Source organism: Sprattus sprattus (assembly GCF_963457725.1).
Source record: "Sprattus sprattus genome assembly, chromosome: 15".
NCBI lineage: Eukaryota > Metazoa > Chordata > Actinopteri > Clupeiformes > Clupeidae > Sprattus > Sprattus sprattus.
Window position 1 is genome coordinate 11,603,927 of NC_137913.1, and position 14,144 is coordinate 11,618,070.

At 46.0% G+C, this 14,144-nt stretch overlaps 1 protein-coding gene across 1 annotated transcript in view; it reads right to left on the bottom strand.

The window, feature by feature from the left end:
• Positions 1-3,386: 3,386 nt before the first annotated feature.
• Positions 3,387-14,144, bottom strand: part of cntrl (centriolin) — a gene marked incomplete at its 5' end in the record, with an annotated part of 42,122 nt that continues 31,364 nt past the window's right edge. Inside the window, 6 exons of the mRNA XM_080852573.1 lie at positions 3,387-3,496; positions 3,917-4,075; positions 4,294-4,356; positions 4,560-4,793; positions 8,700-8,755; positions 13,712-13,916. Of these exons, the coding sequence (XP_080708699.1) occupies positions 3,407-3,496; positions 3,917-4,075; positions 4,294-4,356; positions 4,560-4,793; positions 8,700-8,755; positions 13,712-13,916 (807 nt within the window). The 3' untranslated portion in view covers positions 3,387-3,406. The remainder of the gene's footprint in view (positions 3,497-3,916; positions 4,076-4,293; positions 4,357-4,559; positions 4,794-8,699; positions 8,756-13,711; positions 13,917-14,144) is intronic.

Sequence of the window (14,144 nt, forward strand, 5' to 3'; positions counted from 1 at the left end):
GCAGATGCAGTTCTGAGGGGAGGGGGGGGCAGACATTATCTCTGAGGATGGGAGGCCAGGCATTATCTCTGAGGAGGAGGAGGAGGAGGAGGGGAGGGGAGGGTGGGGGTGTTGGGGTGTTGCAGGGGGGGCAGGCATTATCTCCGAAGAGCGTTTGTGTTTTAAAGTGGATTTTAACCCTCAAGGCATGATGGCCGCTGTGGGCTACATGTTTAACTCCACCACAGCCCTGTTGGAGTACTTGTAAAATAAAATACTTTGTGATTAATTAGTAGAGTTGTAACTCCTGTAACAGATTCAGTAATATATGAAGAACGCCCCAGAGGGCAGTCTTTGCACTTTGTAACGGTGAGGCAGGAAGAGAGGTGCACACTTCCAGACCATCTCCAGACTCACTGCATAAAGAGGGGCCCGCGCTGGTCTTAATCCTGAACTTTAACCCTTAACCCCTAAACCGCTCACTTCCTGCTGTCTGGCTGGGCCTTCTTCGCTCACTCTGACTCTGTTAAAGATGTGTGTGTGTGTTCCTGTAGCATAATAAGTGTGGGTGGGTGGGTGTGTGTGATCTCTGATCTGTAGCATCAGTGGTTTATATGGCTCTGTTGCTGTTGGAAGATAGCAACCTGTACTCTCTTGGACTGCCGGGGTTGTGTCGATGGGAATCAGAGAGGAATAAGTCCAGGAGAGGTGTGTGAATGTGTGTGTGTGTGTGTGTGTGTGTGTGTGTGTGTGTGTGTGTGTCTAGCAGCGATCTCAGGCCCATATAATGTCCCACCTGCATGAGGCCTGCCGAAGCTCGTCATATCACCTTTGTTTGTTTTTATTTTGTCTCCCTCCGATAACGTCATTTCTGTTGCCTTATTCTGAACACCATTGAATCCAGAAATCTGTATTTATAAATAAAGCGTCGTCCCAAACCCGACAAGGATCCACGGGCCGCCAGTAAACGCACTGGACAGAGGCAGAACTCGCTGACGACCCCTAGCTGACCTTTAGAGACCAAAAGAGACTTTAAAGCTGACCTGTAGAGACCAAAAGGGGCCGACCAAACCAACACTACAGTCACGAACGGTTCAAACGCATTCAAGTCGAACTGATGCAGAGCAAGGGGCGGGCAGGAGGCTGACATATATGCATCTCGATTCTGAATATTTCTATTCAATTTGTATCATGTTGTAATAATAGATGTATTTTAAGTCACGTTGAAGATTGAAATATGTGATTCTCCAAGGAAGGATAGAAAATTTGTTTTTTTTATTTTAATCCTGTTGATTTTTTTTCTCCATGTATTGGTGATCACTTATGTGATTCACAACATCAAAGCAAATATATTAACCATGAAAATCTGTTAACTTTGGAATGTCTTCTGTAATTGACATTGGTTTGTATTAATATTGTTAATAAAGACAGTGCTGTAAATGCTGGTTATTGCTGCCGTCACGTGTGGGTTGATTTCATGTTGAGGCGTTTGTTTTATTTGAGAAATGGCCAGTGGGTGGAATCACACTTTCATGGTTTGCCCAGGTTTTCTACTGGCATTTCGCCCGCACCATATTTTTGGAGATTTTGTGAAAACCCATGTGTTTAGGTTAAACACACTAACACTAAAATTGTCAAAATTCCGCCCAATTACAGACTATATGTTTCAGAACTGAAGACCATTCATGACCTGGGAAGAGGCAAAACAGATTGCCCTGGATTGAGACCCATGGAGGGAAGAAGTGATGGCCCTTTGCTCCCCATTGAAGAGAGAGTTCTTATGATGATTCTCAAGTTTATAGGAACGTAAGCATAGAGAAGAAAGTTTATTGAGAAAAGCCTTAATAGAAGTTTTCTGTGACTGACATAACAAGGAGATGTACTTCTGGGGAATTTGATGGTATACACTAGCATCAGAGCCCATTTAATCAGAAATGGCTCTGCTAGCGCCCTATGTTAACTCCAGATAACTGCTAGCGCTGTTGTTTACTCTAGAGAACTGCTAGCGCTGGTGTTTACTCCAGATAACTGCTAGCGCTGGTGTTTACTCCAGATAACTGCCAGCGCTGGTGTTTACTCTAGAGAACTGCTAGCGCTGTTGTTTACTCTAGAGAACTGCTAGCGCTGGTGTTTACTCCAGATAACTGCCAGCGATGGTGTTTACTCTAGACTAGAGAACTGCCAGCGCTGGGGTTTACTCTAGAGAACTGCCAGAAATGGTGTTCATCCCAGAGAACTGCTAGTGCTGGTGTTTACTCTAGAGAACTGCTAGTGCTGGTGTTTACTCCAGAGAACTTCTAATCTCAATATAACGACTTTGCAATTTTTCACATCCTTCACACACAAAAACTTGAATAACGAAACAAACACAATGCAGAATGTTGAAAGTATTAAATGTATTGCACACAATAATGAATTGTGTCATCTTCGTTGTGGTTCCAAAGCCTGAGGGTTTTAAAATGGCCACTGATTTGACCATATTCACACACGTCACGAAGAGGAGGGGGAGGGGGGGTAGTCATCTCCTCAGGTGGATTAATAAAGTAAGCTGCATACTGCTGCCCTTGACAGGACGAGTTTTTGAGGGTTAGTCTCTCACCCAAGCGGGGGCTTATGCAGCCATCTTCACGGCACCCATCAGATCCAGTGACCCTGCCCAGTGCCCCATCAAATCCAGTGACCCTGCCCAGTGCACACGCAGGACTAAACAGCACACAAGGGCCTGCATGCTCTCGCTAAAGTGCTCCACACACAAGACATTATTAAAGTTTATATTTCTCACATCTCTCTTTTTGCCTCTTTCGTCCAAAAACAGTATTTTTAAATATAAAAGCATTTTAAAATATAAAACTACATGTTTAAAGGCAAGCATGGTCTTCACTACAAAAGTATGGAAGCTCTTCCAATATTAGAATCTCATAGGGTGTAAAGTCAGGTATCTGTTTCCTTCAGTTGGCTATCTGAGGTAGTACAAACTGATTTCAGTCACATGATCCCTTCCCTAGGATCCCTTCCCTTCGAATAACACACATCTCCATATCACACACAACGTATACTCAACAGATTCATAAGAGCATAGACTGCCTTAACAATACACTCGCACACACGTACTACAGTTACAGCACCCCGTTGTGTATAATACACACACACACACACACACACTTCCGCAACAGCTTTTAGGAAGCCCTTCCCTTTGCATGATCTGCCAGACTGTGTCTGTGGTGAGATGTGTGAGGTCAAGTGTCGGATATGAGGGGTATGTGTGCGTGTGTGTGTGTGTGTGATATCAGGTGTGTGAGTGTGTTGGTGAGAGAGAGCCCAGGTGTGTGTTTTGTATAGATAATGTGTGTGTGTGTGTGTGTGTGTGTGCGTGTGTTAGTGTGCTTCAGCTGCTGGTAGCTTCAGTGGTGTGTTTGAGCTCACAGCTCTACTCCCTCTCTGGTAGAGACGGATCCAGCCTGACGGGACGACTGAACGGGTCAGAACTCTCAGAGTGCCAGCTATTGGACAGTCTAACCTGTTAACACAACACCCAAACACAGAAAATACACAGCTGTTACACACACCGTCACCAGACACACACTTTTCTGTATCACAATTATGCAAACTGCCAAAGCAAAAAGACATACCTCCATAACACACATCTCCATATCACACACAACATATTCGCAAAAGAGCACAAACTGCCTTAACAACACACACAAATACACACACACAAACATATTACTGTAACAGCACACCGTTCTGTGTAACACCCACACACACACAGACATATTTTCATAACAGCACACACTGCCTTAACAGCACACATACACAACACACACACTACTGTAAACCCACCCTTATCTGTGTAACTCACACAAAAACACACACACACACACACACACACACACACACACACTGCCATAACAGCACACAAACAGACACACACACACACCTGACGCCTGGGGTTTTTGACTTCCGACGTCCCTTCAGAGCCCAGCAGCTGGTCCAGCCAGTCCACCCGTCTGCGCAGCCCCTCCAGACTCCCCTCCGCCTGCTGCCTGCGCACACACAGCGCCTCCTGCTGGTCGAACATGCGTCTGCGGAGCTGAGCCTGCATATCAACAGTCAGGAAAGGGCAGGATGAAAAGCATTACAATATATAGAAAACACACATATAACAGGATTATAAAATATCACTAAAGATAAAGCCAACATTGTAACATGAACAGGTCTTAATATGGATGAGTATAATAATTACTATAACATAATAGCCAATCTTAATGTGGATGAGTATAATAACTATACCCTAATAACCAAACTCTGGTTTACCTTCAGCTCGTCATCATGCTGCTGGAGCTTCTCTCGCAGAAGCTCTCCTCGCCACTGTTCATCCTGAGAGGACACAACACACACACACACACACACACACACACACACACACACACACACACACACACACACACACACACACACAAACACATTTAACACTCAGTGAAACACACAAACATTAACACACATGTATACACTCTCACTCACTCTCAGTCTTCCAGTCTCTCAGTGAAACACACACACACACACACACACACCTATAGTACCTGTGTTGTGAGTGCTGATGTCCTAGACGGGGTGAAGAGAGCCTGGAGCTGCCCCTCATCAGTGCTGGGCGGGGAGGGGGACAGGAGGTCTCTAGGGTTTGGGGTGTCTGTGATGCTGGGGAACTCCAGCTCCAGCTCCAGCTCCGGCACTAACCTGCTGTCTCCAGGGTCAGCACACACACCAGCAGGGCTGCCCTCACACACTCGCCTATGCTTCTCCTCCTGGGCAAAAAGCTGTGCACACACATGTGTGAGGTTGAAAGGAGTTATGGGGCTTATGTGTACTAGTGCAGTGCCCGTAGGAATTATGCATTCTGTAGTGTTAGCAGACGTAGGTGTAGCTGTTGGGTAGTGTAATAGCAAGACATATTTGCACTCCACATAGGTAGGCTACAGGTTACACTGAAGTGTTATTGTGATGCATGTTTCCTTTTCTTTAAGAAATGTTTTAATGTTAGCCTTTTTGGAGATATACCAACAAATAAAGTTTGAGATTATGTAGTGGATGCAGTTGAATATAGATGTCAACGTTGCTGTCTAAACTATAAACTAAATGTCATAAAGTGTCATGAAATAGGATCACTTCTTTATTGTAAGGGTAAGTGTAGGGTAAGAATGGTCATGCAGTTGGACTCAAATGTGGGTTAATTTTATTGAATGTATGTAGCCTACTGTACTGTATGACTTCGATGATGCTAGCTTTGACAGCCCACTCTCAGACAGATCGTAAGCTAATAAATGTCCTTACAATGGGAACACAGTTTAAATACTCTGACTGGAGATGGCGTTACTATCCCCCACCCGAATTCAGTGCAGGACTGGGAGGATAACATGACAACGTGGGCCAACATAATTTACAGCGAGATTTGCGCTGACTGGAGATGGCGTTACTATCCCCCACCCGAATTCAGTGCACAGTGCACGTTCGATGCACGTCAATAGGCTAGCTAATTTCACAGCAATTAACGTGAACAGGTTAAATTTACTTACAGATGAGCAGGCCTACTCCAGACGTCGAAGTGTGTGTTCATCGAAGTGTGTGTTCCTCATAAATAGCCTACACACTATAGGACATTTTACGCCAAAATCGCTGGTCTATGTCACAATGTATTGGCTCCCGTTGAAATGCATTGGGTTTAGAAATCGCGTTGCTAAACCCAATGCATTTCAATGCACGGCAAACAGTATACTAATAAACAATATGAATATTTTTGATGGATTACTATTCCCTGTCTGTTAGATGACTGTACAACAGACATTACTTTGAAACTTAATATAAAGAAGCTTAAAAATAAATCAATAGATAAAATCAATCACTGTCTTAAGATTACCTGAGCAAAAGTCTGTATCTGTTCACCAAGAAGAATTTGAATGCGAACCTCCTGTATCATATCCATATCCTCCTGTATCATATCTGTATCATATCCAACGCTATTCTGAACTTTGAGTGAAGGCAGGATAGTTTAATAACGCTACGCGTTTGATTGTGACGTCACTACCCATAGTGCCGACGGGACGGGAGACGATAACCCATTGTTTCCTACGGGAAACGGTAAAATACAAATATCTCGAAAACTATAAATTCAAAAATCTTCAAAATCAAGGATGCACAGGTTCATGACATGCGTAAGCTACTTGCGAAATATCATAACTAACGTATCTACCGTCAGGGAGATACGCCCTAGACAGACACTGACACACACCCACACACAGAGATTCCTGGATTTATAGATAGATGTATTTGGACTGTGTGTGTGAGAGCATGTTTGTGTTTGTGTGTGTGTGTGTGTGTGTGTGTGTTACCTTTTTTCTGACACTCTGTAGTTCTTGACTCAAAGTGTGCAACTCCGTCTGCAGTGTGTGTGCTCTCTGTTCACTCTCCTTTGCTACCTGATCCACAAACATAAACACACACACATTTACACACATACACACACAACACACACACACACACAATGTTTAATGGCATACCAAAACTAGCGCTACTAATAATACCAAAACTAGTGGCTTGTAACACCCACCAACGTAATAACTTCCCACCAACGTAATAACCCTGCCAATGTAATAAAAAAGTGTGCATTTTAGACGTAATAGCCCGGCCAACGTAATCATTTCCTGCCAACGTAATAATTCTTGCCTCCTGCCAACGTAATACACAGCTTCCTGCCAACGTAATAAGTATTACATTGGCAGGAAATTATTACGTTGGTGGGAAGTGTAACACCCACCAACGTAATAACTTCCCACCAACGTAATAACCCTGCCAACGTAATAAAAAAGTGTGCATTTTAGACGTAATAGCCCGGCCAACATAATAATTTCCTGCCAACGTAATAATTCTTGCCTCCTGCCAACGTAATACACAGCTTCCTGCCAACGTAATAAGTATTACATTGGCAGGAAATTAGTACGTTGGTGGGAAGTGTAACACCCACCAATGTAATAACTTCCCACCAACGTAATAACCCTGCCAACATAATAAAAACGTGTGCATTTCAGATGTAATAGCTTTTTGTCCCACCAATGTAATAAATTTGATCATTTGCTTTATAGATTCCACTGGGCAGTAAGCTCTTATTTGTATTGAAGACTTTGTTCCCAATGACATTCTCATCTCTTGTCTGACACATTTAACTATACAGTTTTGAACAATAATACAAAGAAATAGTGATGGCAACAAAGTTAACTTAGATGGCAACAAAGTCTACATGCAAATGCAACCCTAATTCAGGGCCCTGTTTCTTGACAGGTTAGTTGCTAACTAAGTTAGCAACTTACTTGGTTGCAATGCAATTTCCCATTGGCAACTTACTAAGTTGCTACTTAGTTAGCAACTAACCTGTCGAGAAACAGGGCCCAGTTAATGAATAAAAGTATTTTGATTCGTTTGTGCGTCGTTTGTGCACGATTGTGCAGGCAAAATGAGCGTTTGTGCACAAACCGTCTTTAAGATATTTAACTTTTAGGACTTAACATAAATAAAATGATAAAAAAACAAACAAAGTGACATACAAATGGTTTGTGCACAAACATTAATTCTACCCACACACACATGCACAAACAATTCCAAGCATTTTTGAGTCATTTGGATGTTGACGGGGTGCTGCGTCACCTACTTCCAAAAAATTAAAAGTTAAATTATATAAAAACGGTTTGTGCACAAACGTTAATTTTGCCTGCACAATCGTGCACAAACGAAGCACAAACGATTCCAACCATTTTCGAGTCATTTGGATGTTGAGGGGGTGCTGAGTAGCCTATGGTCAATTAAAGTCACAAAGTTAAATAGGCCATCTTAAAGACGGTTTGTGCACAAACGCTCATTTTGCCTGCACAATCGAAGGCCTACCAGAAAACAGTGGAAAAGAGGCATATATCTGTACGGTTAAATGTGTCAGATAAGAGATGAGAATCCTGACATGTCTTTGCCCCTTCAATACAAATAAAAACTTACTACCCAGTGGAATCTATTAAGCAAATGATCAAATGTATTACATTGGTGGGACAAAATGTAACAAAATATAAGACTTCTCAAGCTTGGCCGGACCATAACATCTGAAATGCACACTTTTTTTTATAACGTTGGCAGGATTTTTACGTTGGTGGGAAGTTATTACGTTGGTGGGTGTTACACTTCCCACCAACGTAATCATTTCCTACCAACGTAATAAGTATTACGCTGGCAGGAAGCTGTGTATTACGTTGGCAGGAGGCAAGAATTATTACGTTGGCAGGAAATTATTACGTTGGCCGGGCTATTACGTCTGAAATGCACACTTTTTTATTACGTTGGCAGGGTTATTACGTTGGTGGGAAGTTATTACGTTGGTGGGTGTTACAGTGGCTTCATTATTCATGAGGGCACTACTACAGATCAGTGACTGGGTTTGCTGCCTCCATCGAGGAGGTTATGTTTGGTCTGTCTGTCTGTCAGCTGGCAGCAGGATTATGAGTGTATTATAGTTTGAGTGTGTGTAGTGTGTGTGTGTGTGTGTGTGTGTGTGTGTGTGTGTGTGTGTGTGTGTGTGTGTGTGTGTGTGTCACCTGCTGGGCCTCCTGTACGGTGTGTGTTTGTTTCTTGAGTAGTTTCTGTAGTCTCTGGACCTTACAGCGCCACACGTCCAGCTCTTCCCCCTGAGCCTCCAGCTCCTGCTGCTGCTGCTGCAGTTTGGTCTCCCACTCACACAGCTCCTGCCCTGCACACACACACACGCACACGCACAAGCACATAGACAGGCAGGCACACACACACACAGACACACACACACAAACACACTCACAGTAAGTCAAGAGGCAGCCTCACTGGGACAGGGCAGTAATACAGTTACAATGAAGAGGCAGTGATGCAGCTACCAGTGATGCAGTGTGAAGTGAGAGGGTGGTAAAGAGGTAACAGTGACTCAGTGAAATGCAGTTTTGCAGTTAACTGGCCAAGCTGCAGTGCTGCAATCAGATGAAAGTAATGCAGTGTTGCAGTGACATGGCACATTGTGTGTTATGGTGAGATGGCAGTACTGCAGTGTTGCAGTGATATGGCAGTTATGCAGTGAGATGGCAGTATTGCAGTGGGATGGCAGTGATGCAGTGAAATGCAGTGATGCAGTGAGATGGGGAGTGATGCAGTGTTGCAGTGGGATGGCAGTGATGCAGTGAAATGCAGTGATGCAGTGAGATGGGGAGTGATGCAGTGTTGCAGTGAGATGGCAGTGTTACAGTGAGATGGCAGTTATGCAGTGGTGCAGTGAGATGGCAGTAGAGCAGTGATGCAGTGAGATGGCAGTTATGCAGTGGTGCAGTGAGATGGCAGTGATGCAGTGAGATGGCAGTGATGCAATGAGATGGCAGTGGTGCAGTGTTGCAGTGAGATGGCAGTGAGGCAGTGTTGCAGTGAGATGGCAGTGATGCAGTGAGATGGCAGTGAAAGGGAAGTGATGCAGTGTTGCAGTGAAAGGGAAGTGATGCAGTGTTGCAGTGAGATGGCAAATATGCAGTGAGATGGCAGTGATGCAGTGTTGCAGTGATGCAGTGAGATGGCAGTGTTGCAGTGAGATGGCAGTGATGCAGTGTGAAGTGAGAGGGTGGTAAAGGGGTAACAGTGACTCAGTGAAATGCAGTTTTGTAGTTAACTGGCCAAGCTGAAGTGCTGCAATCAGATGGAATTAATGCAGTGTTGCAGTGACATGGCACATTGTGTGTTATGGTGAGATGGCAGTACTGCAGGGTTGCAGTGATATGGCAGTGATGCAGTGAGATGGCAGTATTGCAGTAGGATGGCAGTGATGCAGTGAAATGCAGTGATGCAGTGAGATGGGGAGTGATGCAGTGTTGCAGTGGGATGGCAGTGATGCAGTGACGCAGTGAGATGGGGAGTGATGCAGTGTTGCAGTGAGATGGCAGTGTTGCAGTGAGATGGCAGTTATGCAGTGGTGCAGTGAGATGGCAGTGAGGCAGTGTTGCAGTGAGATGGCAGTGATGCAGTGAGATGGCAGTGAAAAGGAAGTGATGCAGTGTTGCAGTGAGATGGCAAATATGCAGTGAGATGGCAGTGATGCAGTGTTGCAGTGATGCAGTGAGATGGCAGTGTTGCAGTGAGATGGCAGTTATGCAGTGGTGCAGTGAGATGGCAGTTATGCAGTGGTGCAGTGAGATGGCAGTGTTGCAGTGAGAAGGCAGTTATGCAGTGGTGCAGTGAGATGGCAGTGAGGCAGTTTTGCAGTGAGATGGCAGTGATGCAGTGAGATGGCAGTGAAAGGGAAGTGATGCAGTGTTGCAGTGAGATGGCAAATATGCAGTGAGATGGCAGTGATGCAGTGAGATGGCAGTGAAAGGGAAGTGATGCAGTGTTGCAGTGAGATGGCAAATATGCAGTGAGATGGCAGTGATGCAGTGTTGCAGTGATGCAGTGAGATGGCAGTGTTGCAGTGAGATGGCAGTTATGCAGTGGTGCAGTGAGATGGCAGTGATGCAGTGAGATGGCAGTGATGCAATGAGATGGGGAGTGATGCAGTGTTGCAGTGGGATGGCAGTGATGCAGTGAAATGCAGTGATGCAGTGAGATGGGGAGTGATGCAGTGTTGCAGTGAGATGGCAGTGTTACAGTGAGATGGCAGTTATGCAGTGGTGCAGTGAGATGGCAGTAGAGCAGTGATGCAGTGAGATGGCAGTTATGCAGTGGTGCAGTGAGATGGCAGTGATGCAGTGAGATGGCAGTGATGCAATGAGATGGCAGTGGTGCAGTGTTGCAGTGAGATGGCAGTGAGGCAGTGTTGCAGTGAGATGGCAGTGATGCAGTGAGATGGCAGTGAAAGGGAAGTGATGCAGTGTTGCAGTGAAAGGGAAGTGATGCAGTGTTGCAGTGAGATGGCAAATATGCAGTGAGATGGCAGTGATGCAGTGTTGCAGTGATGCAGTGAGATGGCAGTGTTGCAGTGAGATGGCAGTGATGCAGTGTGAAGTGAGAGGGTGGTAAAGGGGTAACAGTGACTCAGTGAAATGCAGTTTTGTAGTTAACTGGCCAAGCTGAAGTGCTGCAATCAGATGGAATTAATGCAGTGTTGCAGTGACATGGCACATTGTGTGTTATGGTGAGATGGCAGTACTGCAGGGTTGCAGTGATATGGCAGTGATGCAGTGAGATGGCAGTATTGCAGTAGGATGGCAGTGATGCAGTGAAATGCAGTGATGCAGTGAGATGGGGAGTGATGCAGTGTTGCAGTGGGATGGCAGTGATGCAGTGACGCAGTGAGATGGGGAGTGATGCAGTGTTGCAGTGAGATGGCAGTGTTGCAGTGAGATGGCAGTTATGCAGTGGTGCAGTGAGATGGCAGTGAGGCAGTGTTGCAGTGAGATGGCAGTGATGCAGTGAGATGGCAGTGAAAAGGAAGTGATGCAGTGTTGCAGTGAGATGGCAAATATGCAGTGAGATGGCAGTGATGCAGTGTTGCAGTGATGCAGTGAGATGGCAGTGTTGCAGTGAGATGGCAGTTATGCAGTGGTGCAGTGAGATGGCAGTTATGCAGTGGTGCAGTGAGATGGCAGTGTTGCAGTGAGAAGGCAGTTATGCAGTGGTGCAGTGAGATGGCAGTGAGGCAGTTTTGCAGTGAGATGGCAGTGATGCAGTGAGATGGCAGTGAAAGGGAAGTGATGCAGTGTTGCAGTGAGATGGCAAATATGCAGTGAGATGGCAGTGATGCAGTGAGATGGCAGTGAAAGGGAAGTGATGCAGTGTTGCAGTGAGATGGCAAATATGCAGTGAGATGGCAGTGATGCAGTGTTGCAGTGATGCAGTGAGATGGCAGTGTTGCAGTGAGATGGCAGTTATGCAGTGGTGCAGTGAGATGGCAGTGATGCAGTGAGATGGCAGTGATGCAATGAGATGGCAGTGGTGCAGTGTTGCAGTGAGATGGCAGTGAGGCAGTGTTGCAGTGAGATGGCAGTGATGCAGTGAGATGGCAGTGAAAGGGAAGTGATGCAGTGTTGCAGTGAGATGGCAAATATGCAGTGAGATGGCAGTGATGCAGTGTGGCAGTGTTGCAGTGAGATGGCAGTGAGGCAGTGTTGCAGTGAGATGGCAGTGATGCAGTGAGATGGCAGTGAAAGGGGAGTAATGCAGTGAGATGGCAGTGATGCAGTGTTGCAGTGAGATGGCAGTGATGCAGTGTTGCAGTGAGATGGCAGTGAAATGGCAGTGATGCAGTGAGATGGCAGTGAAAGGGGAGTGATGCAGTGTTGCAGTGAGATGGCAGTGATGCAATGAGATGGCAGTGTTGCAGTGAGATGGCAGTGATGCAGTGTGAAGTGAGAGGGTGGTAAAGGGGTAACAGTGACTCAGTGAAATGCAGTTTTGCAGTTAACTGGCCAAGCTGAAGTGCTGCAATCAGATGGAAGTATTGCAGTGTTGCAGTGACATGGCACATTGTGTGTTATGGTGAGATGGCAGTACTGCAGTGTTGCAGTGGGATGGCAGTGATGCAGTGAGATGGCAATGATGCAGTGAGATGGGGAGTGATGCAGTGTTGCAGTGGGATGGCAGTGATGCAGTGAGATGGCAGTGATGCAGTGAGATGGCAGTACTGCAGTGTTGCAGTGGGATGGCAGTGATGCAGTGAGATGGCAGTACTGCAGTGTTGCAGTGGGATGGCAGTGATGCAGTGAGATGGCAGTGATGCAGTGAGATGGCAGTGATGCAGTAAGATGGCAGTATTGCAGTGGGATGGCAGTGATGCAGTGAAATGCAGTGATGCAGTGAGATGGGGAGTGATGCAGTGTTGCAGTGAGATGGCAGTGATGCAGTGTTGCAGTGAGATGGCAGTTATGCAGTGGTGCAGTGAGATGGCAGTGGAGCAGTGATGCAGTGAGATGGCAGTGATGCAGTGAGATGGCAGTGGTCTAATGTTGCAGTGAGATGGCAGTGAGGCAGTGTTGCAGTGAGATGGCAGTGATGCAGTGAGATGGCAGTGAAAGGGGAGTGATGCAGTGTTGCAGTGAGATGGCAGTGAGGCAGTGAGATGGCAGTGATGCAGTGAGATGGCAGTGAAAGGGGAGTGATGCAGTGTTGCAGTGAGATGGCAGTGATGCAGTGTTGCAGTGAGATGGCAGTGATGCAGTGAGATGGCAGTGTTGCAGTGAGATGGCAGTGATGCAGTGTGAAGTGAGAGGGTGGAAAAGGGGTAACAGTGACTCAGTGAAATGCAGTTTTGCAGTTAACTGGCCAAGCTGAAGTGCTGCAATCAGATGGAAGTAATGCAGTGTTGCAGTGACATGGCACATTGAGATGGCAGTGATGCAGTGAGATGGCAGTGAAAGGGGAGTGATGCAGTGTTGCAGTGAGATGGCAGTGATGCAGTGTTGCAGTGAGATGGCAGTGATGCAGTGAGATGGCAGTGTTGCAGTGAGATGGCAGTGATGCAGTGAGATGGCAGGGATGCAGTGTTGAAGTGAGATGGCAGTGATGGCAGTGATGCAGTGAGATGGCAGTGATGCAGTGAGATGGCAGTGTTGCAGTGATGGCAGTGTTGCAGTGAGATGGCAGTGATGCAGTGAGATGGCAGTGATGCAGTGAGATGGCAGTGAAAGTGAAGTGATGCAGTGTTGCAGTGATATGGCAGTGAAAGGGGATGCTGTGATGCTGTGCTGTACTCAGCGCTCCTGACCCCTGAGTCTGTGCTGTTCCTCCTCAGTGTGCAGTAGTCTTCTTTTGTCCTGCAGCTCTGCTTCCTCTGCAGTGAGCTGCTCCATCCGTTGCACCCGCTCCGCCACAGCGCCCTCTAGTTTCTGCAGCTGAGCCTGCAGATGCTGCTTCCTCTGCTGCTGTAGCGCCTCCTCCTCTGACCACTCCTGCTGCTGCTGCTTCAGAGCCTACACACACAGACGCACACACCATCCCAAGTAAATTGGAAAAGAAAAGGAACATTCTTTAGAACACTGCACTAATTATTTATGCAGTGATGCACTCACTTGTATTTCTGAGTCAGGCATCTGACTACATTTCATTCATTTGGATTCAGTTCATGTAGTTGTTGGCTAATATACAGTATATATCTGGTAAAACTCACTACTCAAACAAATAGTGACAGGACAATGTAT